The sequence below is a fragment of the Camelina sativa genome, chromosome 19 (assembly GCF_000633955.1).
Source record: "Camelina sativa cultivar DH55 chromosome 19, Cs, whole genome shotgun sequence".
NCBI classification, from domain to species: domain Eukaryota; kingdom Viridiplantae; phylum Streptophyta; class Magnoliopsida; order Brassicales; family Brassicaceae; genus Camelina; species Camelina sativa.
Window position 1 is genome coordinate 18,304,876 of NC_025703.1, and position 16,529 is coordinate 18,321,404.

Here is a 16,529-nt window from a genome sequence, read left to right on the forward strand (position 1 = left end):
AATCTTCAGGGTGGAATCGTGCTAGGGCCATCAGTGCTTGGGCGCTCCGAAAAATTCGCACACACCATCTTCCCTCAAAGAAGTGTGATGGTACTTGAAACAATGGCTAATGTGGGTTTACTTTACTTCCTTTTCCTGGTGGGTGTAGAGATGGACATCATGGTGGTTCGCAAGACAGGGAAGCGAGCCCTAACCATCGCTATTGGTGGTATGGTCTTACCATTCCTCATTGGTGCCGCCTTCTCTTTCTCTATGCACCGATCAGAAGATCACTTGGGGCAAGGCACCTACATACTCTTCCTCGGTGTTGCACTCTCCGTTACTGCATTCCCGGTACTTGCGAGGATTCTTGCTGAGCTCAAGCTCATCAATACCGAGATTGGACGGATATCAATGTCAGCAGCCTTGGTTAATGACATGTTTGCTTGGATTCTTCTTGCCTTGGCCATCGCGTTGGCCGAGAGTGACAAAAATTCATTTGCCTCCCTTTGGGTCATGATCTCTAGTGCAGTTTTCATCGCTGTTTGTGTCTTTATTGTCAGACCAGGCATCACTTGGATCATACGTAAAACTCCTGAAGGAGAGAACTACAGTGAGTTCTATATATGCCTCATCTTGACAGGAGTTATGATATCTGGCTTTATTACCGATGCAATTGGAACACATTCAGTCTTTGGGGCATTTGTCTTTGGTCTCGTGATTCCCAATGGGCCTCTTGGTCTCACCCTCATCGAGAAGCTTGAAGATTTTGTCTCTGGCCTTCTTCTACCTCTTTTCTTTGCTATAAGTGGTCTCAAGACTAACGTAGCTGCCATCCAAGGTCCTGCCACTTGGGCCACTCTTTTCTTTGTTATATTCCTCGCTTGTGCTGGAAAAGTCATCGGTACCGTTATTGTCGCATTTTTCCATGGCATGCCAGTTCGTGAAGGAATCACTCTTGGCCTGCTCTTGAACACCAAAGGTCTTGTCGAAATGATTGTGCTCAATGTTGGAAAAGACCAAAAGGTTTTAGATGATGAGACATTTGCTACCATGGTTCTTGTGGCCTTGGTTATGACTGGAGTCATCACCCCTATTGTTACAGTCCTTTATAGGCCAGTGAAGAAATCTGTTTCGTACAAGAGACGAACAATACAACAAACGAAGCCAGACAGCGAGCTTCGAGTATTGGTTTGCGTTCACACGCCGCGTAACGTTCCTACTATTATCAACCTTCTTGAAGCTTCACATCCTACAAAGAGATCTCCCATATGCATTTACGTTCTCCACCTTGTTGAGCTCACGGGACGAGCATCCGCAATGCTAATTGTCCACAACACTCGTAAGTCAGGACGACCAGCGCTTAACAGAACTCAAGCTCAATCAGATCACATCATCAACGCCTTTGAGAACTATGAACAACATGCTGCCTTTGTAGCTGTTCAACCCTTGACAGCTATTTCCCCTTACTCAACAATGCACGAAGATGTTTGTAGCTTAGCAGAGGACAAACGTGTCTCCTTCATAATCATACCATTTCACAAACAACAAACAGTTGATGGAGGAATGGAAGCAACCAACCCGGCCTACCGTTTGGTCAACCAAAACCTACTAGAAAACTCGCCTTGTTCAGTTGGAATACTCGTAGACAGAGGACTCAATGGAGCCACAAGACTAAACTCAAACACTGTGTCTCTCCAAGTTGCTGTTCTGTTTTTCGGTGGTCCGGACGACAGAGAAGCCTTGGCCTATGCCTGGAGAATGGCTCAACATCCTGGCATCTCTTTAACCGTTTTGCGGTTCATTCATGATGAAGATGAAATCGACACAGCTTCAACACGTGCGACCAATGAGACTGACCTAAAGGTACCGAAGATGAACATGGACCATAAAAAGCAAAGACAGCTTGATGATGAGTACATCAATGCATTCAGGACGTCAAATGCAGATTTTGAGTCAATTGTGTATATAGAAAAACTAGTGAGCAATGGGGAGGAGACGGTTGCAGCAGTGAGATCAATGGACAGTTCTCATGATCTGTTTATTGTTGGAAGAGGAGAAGGAATGTCGTCTCCTCTAACCGCAGGTTTAACGGATTGGAGCGAGTGTCCTGAGCTCGGTGCCATCGGAGATTTGCTTGCCTCATCAGACTTTGCAGCTACTGTGTCGGTTCTTGTGGTTCAACAGTACTGTGGGTCATGGACACAAGAAGATGATATGGATTTGCCGGAGAGTCCAGTAACCTCACATGAAACAAAGTCCACATATGTTTTAGAGAACCCACGTTAGCCAAAATATTCAGATTTTGTGTATCTATACAAACACCCTTCATTTTCTTTTTTATGTCGTTTCTTACAAAATGTATTTTAGAAAACTATAAGTTGGTTTGGTTGACACCCCCAAATTTGGGTGTTTACCAAAACTGATTAATTTTCACATTAATTTTGTTTTAGATCTTTCCATGTATTGTATGTCCAAATGACATTCAAACCACATTCACTACAAGAAAACAGACCAACGGTCACTGTGGTAATAGTCGTTAAATAGTCGTTAAATAGTCGTTAAATGAAATTATATGACTATTTAGCGACTAATTACTGTTGTAGCTAACATTTTGTCGCTAATACAAATAGTCCTTAAATAGTCGCTAAATAACGACTATATAATGTTGTCGTTAATTTGTCGTCGCATTGTCGTCATTTAGTAACCGCATTTAGCGACAAATTGTCGACAATGTAACGACTATTTTAGCAATAGTCGTTTATTAGTCGCTAAATGTAGCGACTAAATTGCGACAAAGTTGCGACGTTTTTACATGAATAAAATTTGCAAGACTTTAGTCTGAAATTAGTTGTTCTAATTTGCGACTATTTACTCTATATTTAACGACAATTTGCCGTCTAAATGACGACTATTTAGCGACTACTTTGTTTTAGAAAATAATGAAATTGAATGGTTTTTATTGTTTTGTAATCCTGAATCTAATCCTGATTTTAAAACTGATTTATTAAATGAAAAATCTAATGAAAACACATTATAAACATAACCATGATTGTATTTAAACCAGAATATACATAAGTCCAAAATAGAAATCAAACCAAAAGCAAAGAAAGAAAAAGTTTATAACACATACAAACTGAAGAAAATAACTTAGTTCATGAGTTAAGAAACAATAGAGTTGATCATGGAGTTGTTGATGGAAGATTGTCCTCCTCAGTGTCCTCCTCAGCTGATTGAGAGGCTATAAACTCCAGGTAGGCTGGATTAGTGTGGCGCATAAACTTTTCCATCATCGTCAACTCTTTGATCTCTTGCTTTTGCTCAGCCACAAGGAGAGCAGTCTCTTTTTCTCGAGCAGCAGCTTCAGCGTTGAGAGTCGCCTGAATTTCAGCATGAACTTCAATCTGGCTGTGGGCTTCCTTCAGTTGCTCTTGCAATGTAAGAAATGCTTCGGTTTGTTGATTGCCCTTGCCCTTGCCAAGAGTATCTTTGAGGCTTCCAACACCATAAGGAGTTCCAAGTGAATCCTTCTCAGTGCACTGTTTTTAGAAAAAGAAAAACAGTAAGTAAAGAGCAAAACAAATGCATGATCAAGTAGAAATGCTACTTTACCTCAGGAAAGATGGCAGTACATTCATCGCTGGTGAGCTCCCGACGGTGTGAAGTACCATCTGAAACAGTGGAATCTGCCTCGAGCTCAGCCATCTTCTCTTGCAACTTCCGCTGATAAGCTTGATGGATTTCTCTGCCTTGCCATCAACATAAGAACCATCCGGCTTTGTATGTGTTTTGAAAAAACCTTCACCCATACTGACCTCTCTTCCCAACTCCGCTTCCTACAATGTTAGAAATTAAAGAATGGTTAGTACCAGATAAAATAGAAATGTTGATAAATGTAACTAACAAAATAGAAATGACTTAGTACCATATCATCTTGGATTTCCCTATATGACTTAGGGCCTGATAAGTGGGTGTGAGGACCGAGACCATTACGGTCAGACATACGACACTTGGAATAGGTGGAACTCCTTTGCTGTTGTTCTTCAGTATCCCAATTAGCAACCATCTCTTTCCAGAGCTTACCTTCAATCCATGAAGGTTTAATTCAAGCCGTCCTTGCATCGTAACCATGCCCTTCATCCGGCGGTTACAGATGGTGTTGAAATGTTCTTGAACGGTTCCTGTTATCAATGGATCCCAGGTGTGAGTTTTCTAGATAACAAAGAGAGAAGGAATTATGTCAGTGAAAACAAGTAAAAAACATGGCAGTCATTGTACTATTCTTACCGCAAACTCCATGAAGTATCTCTCTTTTCTATTGGGAGGCATACAAGTCCAAGTATAATATGGACCATCGAATTTGTTTGTAAAAATCTTGGTAATCTTCCGAACAAGTTGGCCTTTATTGTCCCGATCAAACCTCCACAAAGACATGTAAACAAATTGTAGTTAGTTTGATCAGTTAGAAAGCTCAGACAATTAAAGTTATTAACTGAGACAATAATCAAATACTAAGACACTAACTCAGATAATCGAATGCTAATTGTTTGTCATATTAGAAAGCAAAACATACCAAGTATCAAACAAACAACACTATGAGAACTAGAGCTTTGTCTTAATTAAACGAATCAAATAGAAACTCTGAATCAAACAAAAAAACACATGGGATCCTTCCACACAATTCAATGATCTGATCAAATAAAATTACTATAGTTCAAGAGAAAGTCAAAGTATCTAATCGGACACTACATTGGAACACAAACATTGAATAAACCAAACTATATATATATATATAATTTGAATCAAACAAAGAACACTATGAGAACCAATTTTTGTTTTAATTAACCGAATCAAACCATCGAATTCCACACAATTCACAGGAAGCGAAACATACCAAGTCTGCTTCGACCGTGGTTGAGGAGATAGAACTGTCGTAAACGTCTCACGGCCAGGCATCGTGAGGAGGGCGGTTAGAGATTGCATCGTGTCATCCTGGAGTTGAGGCTCGTAGTNGGAGAGTCCAGTAACCTCACATGAAACAAAGTCCACATATGTTTTAGAGAACCCACGTTAGCCAAAATATTCAGATTTTGTGTATCTATACAAACACCCTTCATTTTCTTTTTTTATGTCGTTTCTTACAAAATGTATTTTAGAAAACTATAAGTTGGTTTGGTTGACACCCCCAAATTTGGGTGTTTACCAAAACTGATTAATTTTCACATTAATTTTGTTTTAGATCTTTCCATGTATTGTATGTCCAAATGACATTCAAACCACATTCACTACAAGAAAACAGACCAACGGTCACTGTGGTAATAGTCGTTAAATAGTCGTTAAATAGTCGTTAAATGAAATTATATGACTATTTAGCGACTAATTACTGTTGTAGCTAACATTTTGTCGCTAATACAAATAGTCCTTAAATAGTCGCTAAATAACGACTATATAATGTTGTCGTTAATTTGTCGTCGCATTGTCGTCATTTAGTAACCGCATTTAGCGACAAATTGTCGACAATGTAACGACTATTTTAGCAATAGTCGTTTATTAGTCGCTAAATGTAGCGACTAAATTGCGACAAAGTTGCGACGTTTTTACATGAATAAAATTTGCAAGACTTTAGTCTGAAATTAGTTGTTCTAATTTGCGACTATTTACTCTATATTTAACGACAATTTGCCGTCTAAATGACGACTATTTAGCGACTACTTTGTTTTAGAAAATAATGAAATTGAATGGTTTTTATTGTTTTGTAATCCTGAATCTAATCCTGATTTTAAAACTGATTTATTAAATGAAAAATCTAATGAAAACACATTATAAACATAACCATGATTGTATTTAAACCAGAATATACATAAGTCCAAAATAGAAATCAAACCAAAAGCAAAGAAAGAAAAAGTTTATAACACATACAAACTGAAGAAAATAACTTAGTTCATGAGTTAAGAAACAATAGAGTTGATCATGGAGTTGTTGATGGAAGATTGTCCTCCTCAGTGTCCTCCTCAGCTGATTGAGAGGCTATAAACTCCAGGTAGGCTGGATTAGTGTGGCGCATAAACTTTTCCATCATCGTCAACTCTTTGATCTCTTGCTTTTGCTCAGCCACAAGGAGAGCAGTCTCTTTTTCTCGAGCAGCAGCTTCAGCGTTGAGAGTCGCCTGAATTTCAGCATGAACTTCAATCTGGCTGTGGGCTTCCTTCAGTTGCTCTTGCAATGTAAGAAATGCTTCGGTTTGTTGATTGCCCTTGCCCTTGCCAAGAGTATCTTTGAGGCTTCCAACACCNCTGAAATTAGTTGTTCTAATTTGCGACTATTTACTCTATATTTAACGACAATTTGCCGTCTAAATGACGACTATTTAGCGACTACTTTGTTTTAGAAAATAATGAAATTGAATGGTTTTTATTGTTTTGTAATCCTGAATCTAATCCTGATTTTAAAACTGATTTATTAAATGAAAAATCTAATGAAAACACATTATAAACATAACCATGATTGTATTTAAACCAGAATATACATAAGTCCAAAATAGAAATCAAACCAAAAGCAAAGAAAGAAAAAGTTTATAACACATACAAACTGAAGAAAATAACTTAGTTCATGAGTTAAGAAACAATAGAGTTGATCATGGAGTTGTTGATGGAAGATTGTCCTCCTCAGTGTCCTCCTCAGCTGATTGAGAGGCTATAAACTCCAGGTAGGCTGGATTAGTGTGGCGCATAAACTTTTCCATCATCGTCAACTCTTTGATCTCTTGCTTTTGCTCAGCCACAAGGAGAGCAGTCTCTTTTTCTCGAGCAGCAGCTTCAGCGTTGAGAGTCGCCTGAATTTCAGCATGAACTTCAATCTGGCTGTGGGCTTCCTTCAGTTGCTCTTGCAATGTAAGAAATGCTTCGGTTTGTTGATTGCCCTTGCCCTTGCCAAGAGTATCTTTGAGGCTTCCAACACCATAAGGAGTTCCAAGTGAATCCTTCTCAGTGCACTGTTTTTAGAAAAAGAAAAACAGTAAGTAAAGAGCAAAACAAATGCATGATCAAGTAGAAATGCTACTTTACCTCAGGAAAGATGGCAGTACATTCATCGCTGGTGAGCTCCCGACGGTGTGAAGTACCATCTGAAACAGTGGAATCTGCCTCGAGCTCAGCCATCTTCTCTTGCAACTTCCGCTGATAAGCTTGATGGATTTCTCTGCCTTGCCATCAACATAAGAACCATCCGGCTTTGTATGTGTTTTGAAAAAACCTTCACCCATACTGACCTCTCTTCCCAACTCCGCTTCCTACAATGTTAGAAATTAAAGAATGGTTAGTACCAGATAAAATAGAAATGTTGATAAATGTAACTAACAAAATAGAAATGACTTAGTACCATATCATCTTGGATTTCCCTATATGACTTAGGGCCTGATAAGTGGGTGTGAGGACCGAGACCATTACGGTCAGACATACGACACTTGGAATAGGTGGAACTCCTTTGCTGTTGTTCTTCAGTATCCCAATTAGCAACCATCTCTTTCCAGAGCTTACCTTCAATCCATGAAGGTTTAATTCAAGCCGTCCTTGCATCGTAACCATGCCCTTCATCCGGCGGTTACAGATGGTGTTGAAATGTTCTTGAACGGTTCCTGTTATCAATGGATCCCAGGTGTGAGTTTTCTAGATAACAAAGAGAGAAGGAATTATGTCAGTGAAAACAAGTAAAAAACATGGCAGTCATTGTACTATTCTTACCGCAAACTCCATGAAGTATCTCTCTTTTCTATTGGGAGGCATACAAGTCCAAGTATAATATGGACCATCGAATTTGTTTGTAAAAATCTTGGTAATCTTCCGAACAAGTTGGCCTTTATTGTCCCGATCAAACCTCCACAAAGACATGTAAACAAATTGTAGTTAGTTTGATCAGTTAGAAAGCTCAGACAATTAAAGTTATTAACTGAGACAATAATCAAATACTAAGACACTAACTCAGATAATCGAATGCTAATTGTTTGTCATATTAGAAAGCAAAACATACCAAGTATCAAACAAACAACACTATGAGAACTAGAGCTTTGTCTTAATTAAACGAATCAAATAGAAACTTTGAATCAAACAAAAAAACACATGGGATCCTTCCACACAATTCAATGATCTGATCAAATAAAATTACTATAGTTCAAGAGAAAGTCAAAGTATCTAATCGGACACTACATTGGAACACAAACATTGAATAAACCAAACTATATATATATATATAATTTGAATCAAACAAAGAACACTATGAGAACCAATTTTTGTTTTAATTAACCGAATCAAACCATCGAATTCCACACAATTCACAGGAAGCGAAACATACCAAGTCTGCTTCGACCGTGGTTGAGGAGATAGAACTGTCGTAAACGTCTCACGGCCAGGCATCGTGAGGAGGGCGGTTAGAGATTGCATCGTGTCATCCTGGAGTTGAGGCTCGTAGTTGTTGCCTTGAGAAGATGGTTGACTTCCATGGGAGTGATGCGGTGGAGACAGCATATGATCCTCCAGTGGATTCAGTGGATTGTTCTGAACCTCAGGCGACGGAACAGGCGGATCAGGAACTCGATGGTAGAGGGTTGGTTCGATGAACGGCTGCGGATGGGTTAGATGGTCCGGGTCTCAGAGGGTTGGTGAGATGAACGGCTACGGATGGGTTAGATGGTGCGGCTCTCTAAGAAAGGTTGGGTGCAACCTTTCTCTTTTTTGTTTTCTTAACCGTCGAAGACATCAAGTGGTTTAATCGAAGAAGAAGAGAGAGAGATTGAAACTAAGGAGAAGAAGATAGATTGAAACTAAGAAGAAGAAGAAACTTTGATCACTCGGCTATTAGGTTTAATCGAAGAAGAAGAGAGATTGCAAAGGAGAAGAAGAGAGTCGGCTTAGGTTTAGGTTTTCTGAATTAGGTTTAGNAAGTAGAAATGCTACTTTACCTCAGGAAAGATGGCAGTACATTCATCGCTGGTGAGCTCCCGACGGTGTGAAGTACCATCTGAAACAGTGGAATCTGCCTCGAGCTCAGCCATCTTCTCTTGCAACTTCCGCTNTAGATGGTTAATGTACTATAGTTGGTCTCTTCAGGCTCGGGTTCGAGTAGCCCCAATGTTAATATGTTTTTAAATTTTTTTTTAACAATTCAGCTAATAATTTGACATAGTTTATAGTTTCACATTTTTTACATATAAATTAAAGTACATAATTTATATTACATAGCTTAAAGTACNCCTTCACCCATACTGACCTCTCTTCCCAACTCCGCTTCCTACAATGTTAGAAATTAAAGAATGGTTAGTACCAGATAAAATAGAAATGTTGATAAATGTAACTAACAAAATAGAAATGACTTAGTACCATATCATCTTNTTATATATATATATATATATAATTATTGGAGTTCTTTGTCGTCTTCTTCTTCATCATCTGAAGACGATAAATTACACATAAATTNCATATCATCTTGGATTTCCCTATATGACTTAGGGCCTGATAAGTGGGTGTGAGGACCGAGACCATTACGGTCAGACATACGACACTTGGAATAGGTGGAACTCNAGATAGATTGAAACTAAGAAGAAGAAGAAACTTTGATCACTCGGCTATTAGGTTTAATCGAAGAAGAAGAGAGATTGCAAAGGAGAAGAAGAGAGTCGGCTTAGGTTTAGGTTTTCTGAATTAGGTTTAGGTTTTGTTAAAAAGAATTGGGTTTTAGGTTTATATTGTTGGGCTGCGGATGGTTTAGGGCCCAACAGCATATGATCCAATTATATGATATCAGTTAGTCAATATAAAGTATACGTTGTTGACTTAATCACAAAAGAGTTAATGGCTTAGATGGTTAATGTACTATAGTTGGTCTCTTCAGGCTCGGGTTCGAGTAGCCCCAATGTTAATATGTTTTTAAATTTTTTTTTAACAATTCAGCTAATAATTTGACATAGTTTATAGTTTCACATTTTTTACATATAAATTAAAGTACATAATTTATATTACATAGCTTAAAGTACTAAGATTATATTACATAGTTTATCTATTACATAGTTTATATATATATATATATATAATTATTGGAGTTCTTTGTCGTCTTCTTCTTCATCATCTGAAGACGATAAATTACACATAAATTCATCTTCAGGTTTCGCGTCTGCAACATCGTAATCCTGATTTATTGGATCTCCCCTTTCCAAATTGTCTACATCGACATCTTCAATTGTAGTCATCAATACATCATCATCAGTTTCTGTTTGCAAAAGAGTAGGTTCTCCAGAAATATTTCCCTTCGGATTTACTTTTAGAACATTGAGCAACAAATGCTTCGGTTTCTTTATGTATGGGTACGGAATATAACAAACTTGATGGACTTGAGATGTTGTTTTGCAATCAACGTGTAAAGGTTACACATATTATATATGAAGGTGATAAGACAATATATAATTAATGTGGACAATTATATACATACCTACAATAAATGGTTCGTATTATTGTACTTTCTGGATGAAAGAACGTCTACAACGCAACCAATACTTATGCGAGTGCCTCTACCAATAACAGGGTCATACCACTTGCACTTAAATAGTGTGATCTTCAACCCAAGCATCCCCTCATACTCAAGTTCTATGATATCAGTTAATGTTCCGTAGAAATCTGCAGCATCAGATGCATTCGCATAATTTTCACCTTTAACAGAGACCCCATAGTTACATCTCTTTCGTCCAACACCGTGTTTCTCTATATGAAACAAATAACCTCTTGTAAAATACATTGACCATGTTTTTGCCTTGTTCAAAGGTCCATGGACAATTTCTTGAACCCAAGTAGGAAATGGATTGGAGGCGTTCCACTAAGAAACCTGCATATAAGTCCCGATATGTTAAATAATAACAATAAGTAAAATATGTATATCAGAATAAACTTGCTCACCGGTCAAGGACTCTAGTGGATACTCTCTTGTAGCGTGTTTTCCCTTTAGGAAGTCTTTTTTATTCCTCCTCAGAGGATGATAAGGAGGAAGAAATCTCCGATGACAATCAAACCAACATGTCTTCCTTCCATTCGGTAGAGAAAAAGACTTTATATCGTCCATGCAAACTGGACAAGACAGTTTACCATGTGTTGTCCATCCAGATAACATGCCATACGCAGGAAAGTCGCTTATCGTCCACATCAGCACTGCTTTTAGGTTGAAATTTTGACCCAAGGACACACCGTATGCATCGACTCCAGTAGACCACAACTCTTTTAACTCATCAATAAGAGGTTGGAGAAAGACATCAAGACTAGCTCGCGGATGGTTTGGAACAGAATTCAGAATTGTAAGAAACAAGTACTCAACATCCATGCACATACTAGGGGGTAGATTATATGGCGTCAATATCACTGGCCATAATGAATGGTGACGAGACATCCCAAATGGATTGAACCCATCAGTACGCAATCCCAAATACACGTTACGGGGTTCTTCAGCAAATTGAGGATTTTGTTCTTGAAAATACTTCCACTCCGCTGCATCAGACGGATGACTCATTTCTCCCACCTTTGCTTGGTGCTCGGCATGCCATCGCATTGCTGCTGCAGTCTTTTGACTCTGATACATTCTCTTCATTCTATCACCAATAGGTAAGTACCACATACGACTATATGGTACTTTGGTTCTGCGTCGGTCATTCTTAGGCTTCCATCTTGGTGCATCACAAAACAAACATTTTTCTTCTTTTTTGNTCAATTGTATGATATGGGAGTCCTAAATTGCGCATCAATTTCTCTGTCTCGTAATGAGAACCCGTAGCCTGGTTTCCTTCTGGTAAATAATCACTCAACATTTCACATACTGAACCCATTAACTTTTCACTCATATTATAATCTGCCTTATTTTGCATAACTCTAGCAGTTAAAGATAATTGTGAGTGACCTTCACGACAACCATCATATATTGGATTTTTTGCACCTTCTAACAAGTCATAGAATTTTTTTAAATGGTTAAGTACTGGTCCTTCTACACTCTTATAACCCCCATCCCATAGATAGTTATCATCAAAACCCACATTAGAAGGAAATGCATCATTCACCATATCCACATATCTATCTTCTACTACATTACCCACTTCCTCACTCCCACTAATAAATGTCGGATCAACAGTACTCGTTCCTATATCCATATTTATTTCTTCCCCATGCTTATACCAAACATAATAATCTAGCATAAACCCATAACTAAAAAGATGATTCCAAATTCTAGTCCCTAGAAAACGCTTCTCGTTTTTGCACCTACTACAAGGGCAAAAAACCTTACCCCCATTTTCTTGTGCAAAAGGCTGGCTATTTGCAAATTNTAAAGATATTTGTGACTGACCTTCACGACAACCATCATATATTGGATTTTTTGCACTTTCTAACAAGTCATAGAATTTTTTTGAATGGTTAAGTACTGGTTCTTCTACACTCTGATAACCCCCATCCCATTGATAGTTATCATCAAAACCCACATTAGAAGGAAATGCATCATTCACCATATCCACATATCTATTTTCTACTACATTACCCACTTCCTCACTCCCACTAATAAATGTCGGATCAACACTACTCGTTCCTATATCCATATTAAGTTCTTCCCCATGCTTATACCAAACATAATAATCTCGCATAAACCCATAACTAAAAAGATGATTCCAAATTCTAGTCCCTAGAAAACGCTTCCCGTTTTTGCACCTACTACAAAGGCAAAAAAACTTACCCCCGTTTTCTTGTGCAAAAGGCTGGCTATTTGCAAATTGCATGAACTGCTCCATCCCGGCTCTGAACTGTTCTATAAAATTTCCCGTCACCTCATCGATCCTCTTGTACATTCACTCTCGGAAATTACTATAATTGTAACTTCTAGACATTATTATAAATCTCTATGATCTCGTTTTTTTATTTGTGTTGCTTTGTGTTTCTGTGAGTGAAAAAAACGAATGGTGAGCTCAGTTTATATAGGCATATTTAACGACTAAAAAGTGACTATATCACGTAGTCATCAAATACAGGTACACCTACTCCGGAATGCTAAAAACGTGTTTTAAACCAACTTTTAGCGACTATTTTGCGACATTTGCGGCGTGTCGCAAAATAGTCGCCAAATTTACGACAAAACAAGCCACTACACAATCAGTCGCTGAATTAGCGACCATTTTGCGACAAAATTTTGCGACCCGCAACAAATGTCGCAAAATAGTCACCTAATTTACGACTACACAAGCAACTACACAATTAGTCGCTAATTAGCGACTATTTTGCGACAACTTTCACAACTTCCTTACTTCGTCACTTTTATTTAGCGACTAATTTAGTGACTCAATATTTTTGTCAATGGTGTGAGTTAATTACCCATGAATTCTTAAACTATTTTCATATAACAACAACCAGATGAACCCGAGGTTTGATTTCTTGTATGCGAGAATATATTATCTGTTGTGACCATCTTCATAAATAATATAAGGACGTTAGTGTTACAAAATTCGTTTTTGGTGATAGAAGTAATATGGTTTCTTAGGACGTTAGTGTTAACTATAAATTTGTTTTTGGTGATAAAAATTTTAATAGTCTCTCAATGTATCAAGCTTTAAAAAAATCTTTTGCTATTTTTCTCTAATTGGTTACTTCAAGCTTATTCATCAAAAACTGAGAGAAGAAGAGGCAAAATTTGGATATAAATATACATTAATTTGCTAAAAAATGATGGGTCTGTTAAGCTTTGTTATTCAATGGGATTTAATACTAGTAATCTAATCTTGATTTGGTAGTTTCAATTCTTCAACTATTTTGTGTTGTCCGCGTCTTTAAAGATTTGTATTAGAGTATGGAAGTTTGAGTGGACAAGGACAATGATGGTGGTGGTACACTCAACATTTCAACATTTATTTGATATATGGTTTGCAACAATTTTAAATATGGCTCTACTTTAGTATTATTTCATATCCTAAACAATTTATGGTACAACCAAAAAAAAATAAAAAACAAAATTTTTGAAACGGATCTAGTAGTAAAGTCGCTTTGCAAATTAAGAATTTATTGTGTGTGCTAATAGTTCCAAATGCATGTGGCAAACAAATCACCAAATAATTCCAAATTTGCAATGCATTCACAAAAAAAAAAGTTGGTCAAATCTGTTTTAGAATTTTATTTATTTATTTGAAAGCATGAAATAATTGGAGACACTTGTTGCAAATCTTTTTTAAACTTTAACACTTGTTTTAATTTTTGCTATGAGTCATTATTACAAGTTTACTTTGTTATAATTAGGGATGTTAATTTGGGTAAACCCAACCCATTTAAACCTATCCCAATTAAACCCAATTCATTTAAGTATAAACCTATTTCAACCCATATATATTTGAAACCCATTTAATTATACCCATTTAAATATACATGGCCCCATTTAACCTATTGAACCCATTTAACTATACCCATTTTGAACACATGTTTTACTTGATACGGTCTATGTTTGAAAATGTATAATCTTTGATAAGCTAAGTAGCAGTACACAAATCTGAAACATATGTTATGTTTTTGAAATTGTGTTTAGGGAAAGGTAAAAGCTAGAATAACAAGTATGATATGAGGCTATAGTAGTAAGGGGGAAAGACAAAAGCTCGAATAACAAGTATGGAAATCAGACATCAACTTCTCCATGACCATCATGACTCATGGCACACTTGAACCTTCAGATCTTGAATCATGTACTCCAGAATTATTAGCAGTTCTAGCACCTTCATAGCCAATGTGATCGTTATCTTCTGTTGTACCTACACATATCTCAAGTATCAAGTCTCAACATTTACCTACACATAATATCAAGTCTCAAGTCTAAAGTCTCAACATTTACCTTCATAGTCTGAAAAGCCTCTTAACCAATTACGCTTACAAAGCAAAGCCTGAACATTTTCTTGCAGCAGACGATTTCTATAAGGAGTCAACACCCTAGCTCCAATGCTGAAAGCCGATTCTGAAGCTATAGTAGTAATGGGGATGCTGAGAACATCACGGGCCATCGAGGCTAAGTCCCCAAGTCAACCTTGGTTACTTTTCCAGTAGCTCAAAACATCTAAATTGGGAAATGATTTCCACTCTAGCCTCGGCTCAACCAAATAGATATCTAATTTTGTCTTCGTCTTGTTCACACCAGATTCAATGCATCTTTCAAGCTCAAAGAGATCATGGTTATAAGAATTCACATCAAATTAGCAAATAGCAACATTATGATTCTAAATTTCTGATAATGGAATTCTATGTACAAGAAAGTACTTACATTATCGAAATCATCTTCAATTGGAGATTCGGTAAGTAGGTCATGTGGAGTGGCTAAAACACTTGAAGATCCCATCTGATAATAACTGAAAAACATCTCCAAATTCTTCTTAAGTTTTGCAATTTTCACCTCAGCACTAATAGCATCCACTTTCTTATAAGCTACCTCAAGCATCTCTAGTTTAAGTCTTGGATCCAAAACAGCTGCAATAGCCAAAATAAGACTGTAATGCTCCCAATATTTTTTGAATTTACCTTTCATTTCCAGAGCCATTTGTTTCATAGCATCATCATCACAAATGGCGTACTTCTGCATCAACAACTCGATCCTCCATACTTGTGTGAAGTATACAATAGATGTAGGATACTTGCAACCTGAGAAGTGAGTGGTGATGACACTGAAGGGTTTTAACAAATCACAAATCATTTCCCCACGGTTCCACTCATCATCTAAAGCTAAAAACTTATAATTAGTATCATAGACCTTCATGCTACCAAATGCTTTTCTAAACTTTAAAGCTCTAGCTAGCATTTCATAAATAGAATTCCATCTAGTACACACATCGAGAGATAAACCTGCCCCACTTTTAATTCCAACTCTTTCTGCACAAGCTTTAAATGCCTCTTTCCTCTGTGAAGATGCTTTGATATATAAGACACTCTCCCGGATGTTGTGTAAAACATCTTTTGCTAAATCTAACCCTTTCTTCACAATCAGATTTAAAATATGGGAACAACACCTCACATGTAGAAACTTCCCATCACATAACAGACCACTACCACTAATCATCTGAAGTTGACCTTTGAGAATGTTTTGCATACTATTATTATTAGTAGCATTATCCAACGTAATAGAGAATACCTTCTTTTCCAATCCCCACTCTTTCAAACACTCAAGAACCTTATTTGCCATATGTTCACCGGTGTGTGATGACTTCAACTCACAAAAGGCTAGAATCTTACTATTTAAGTTCTAATTACCATCAATAAAATGAGCAGTGAGACAAATATAACTTGCCAGTGTAGCACGAGCCAACCACATGTCTGAAGTAAAACAAACTCTACCATTATGCATTGCAGATACTTCTCTTAACTTTTCCTTTTCTATCCCATATCTCACATATACATCATCAGCAACAGTTTGCCTACAAATGGGCTGGCATTCTGGATTTAAATATTTATCTCTAGCCCTAACTTTCTCATACTCGATATACCTAAATGGTTGATCATTGATAGATTATAATTTCAGTA

At 37.3% G+C, this 16,529-nt stretch overlaps 3 protein-coding genes across 5 annotated transcripts in view; 1 reads left to right on the forward strand and 2 right to left on the reverse strand.

The window, feature by feature from the left end:
* Positions 1-2,301, forward strand: part of LOC104767946 (cation/H(+) antiporter 15-like) — a 4,316-nt gene extending 2,015 nt beyond the window's left edge. The window contains exon 2 of the mRNA XM_010491906.1: positions 10-2,301. Coding sequence (XP_010490208.1) covers positions 10-2,268 — 2,259 coding nt within the window. The 3' untranslated portion in view covers positions 2,269-2,301. The remainder of the gene's footprint in view (positions 1-9) is intronic.
* Positions 3,126-4,403, reverse strand: LOC104767947. Of its 2 annotated transcripts, XM_019241203.1 has the most exons (4): positions 4,267-4,403; positions 3,905-4,160; positions 3,592-3,815; positions 3,126-3,518 (listed from the first exon to the last, which is right to left on the reverse strand). In XM_019241203.1, exons 3-4 carry the CDS (start codon positions 3,682-3,684, stop codon positions 3,162-3,164), a joined length of 450 nt encoding a protein of 149 aa, XP_019096748.1. In that variant the 5' UTR covers positions 3,685-3,815; positions 3,905-4,160; positions 4,267-4,403; the 3' UTR covers positions 3,126-3,161. The 2 variants fall into 2 exon arrangements, with proteins under 2 accessions (XP_019096748.1, XP_019096747.1); XM_019241202.1 differs by lacking the exon at positions 4,267-4,403 and having other exon boundaries at positions 3,905-4,186.
* LOC104767948 lies at positions 6,578-7,855 on the reverse strand. Of its 2 annotated transcripts, XM_019241201.1 has the most exons (4): positions 7,719-7,855; positions 7,357-7,612; positions 7,044-7,267; positions 6,578-6,970 (listed from the first exon to the last, which is right to left on the reverse strand). In XM_019241201.1, exons 3-4 carry the CDS (start codon positions 7,134-7,136, stop codon positions 6,614-6,616), a joined length of 450 nt encoding a protein of 149 aa, XP_019096746.1. In that variant the 5' UTR covers positions 7,137-7,267; positions 7,357-7,612; positions 7,719-7,855; the 3' UTR covers positions 6,578-6,613. The 2 variants fall into 2 exon arrangements, with proteins under 2 accessions (XP_019096746.1, XP_019096745.1); XM_019241200.1 differs by lacking the exon at positions 7,719-7,855 and having other exon boundaries at positions 7,357-7,638.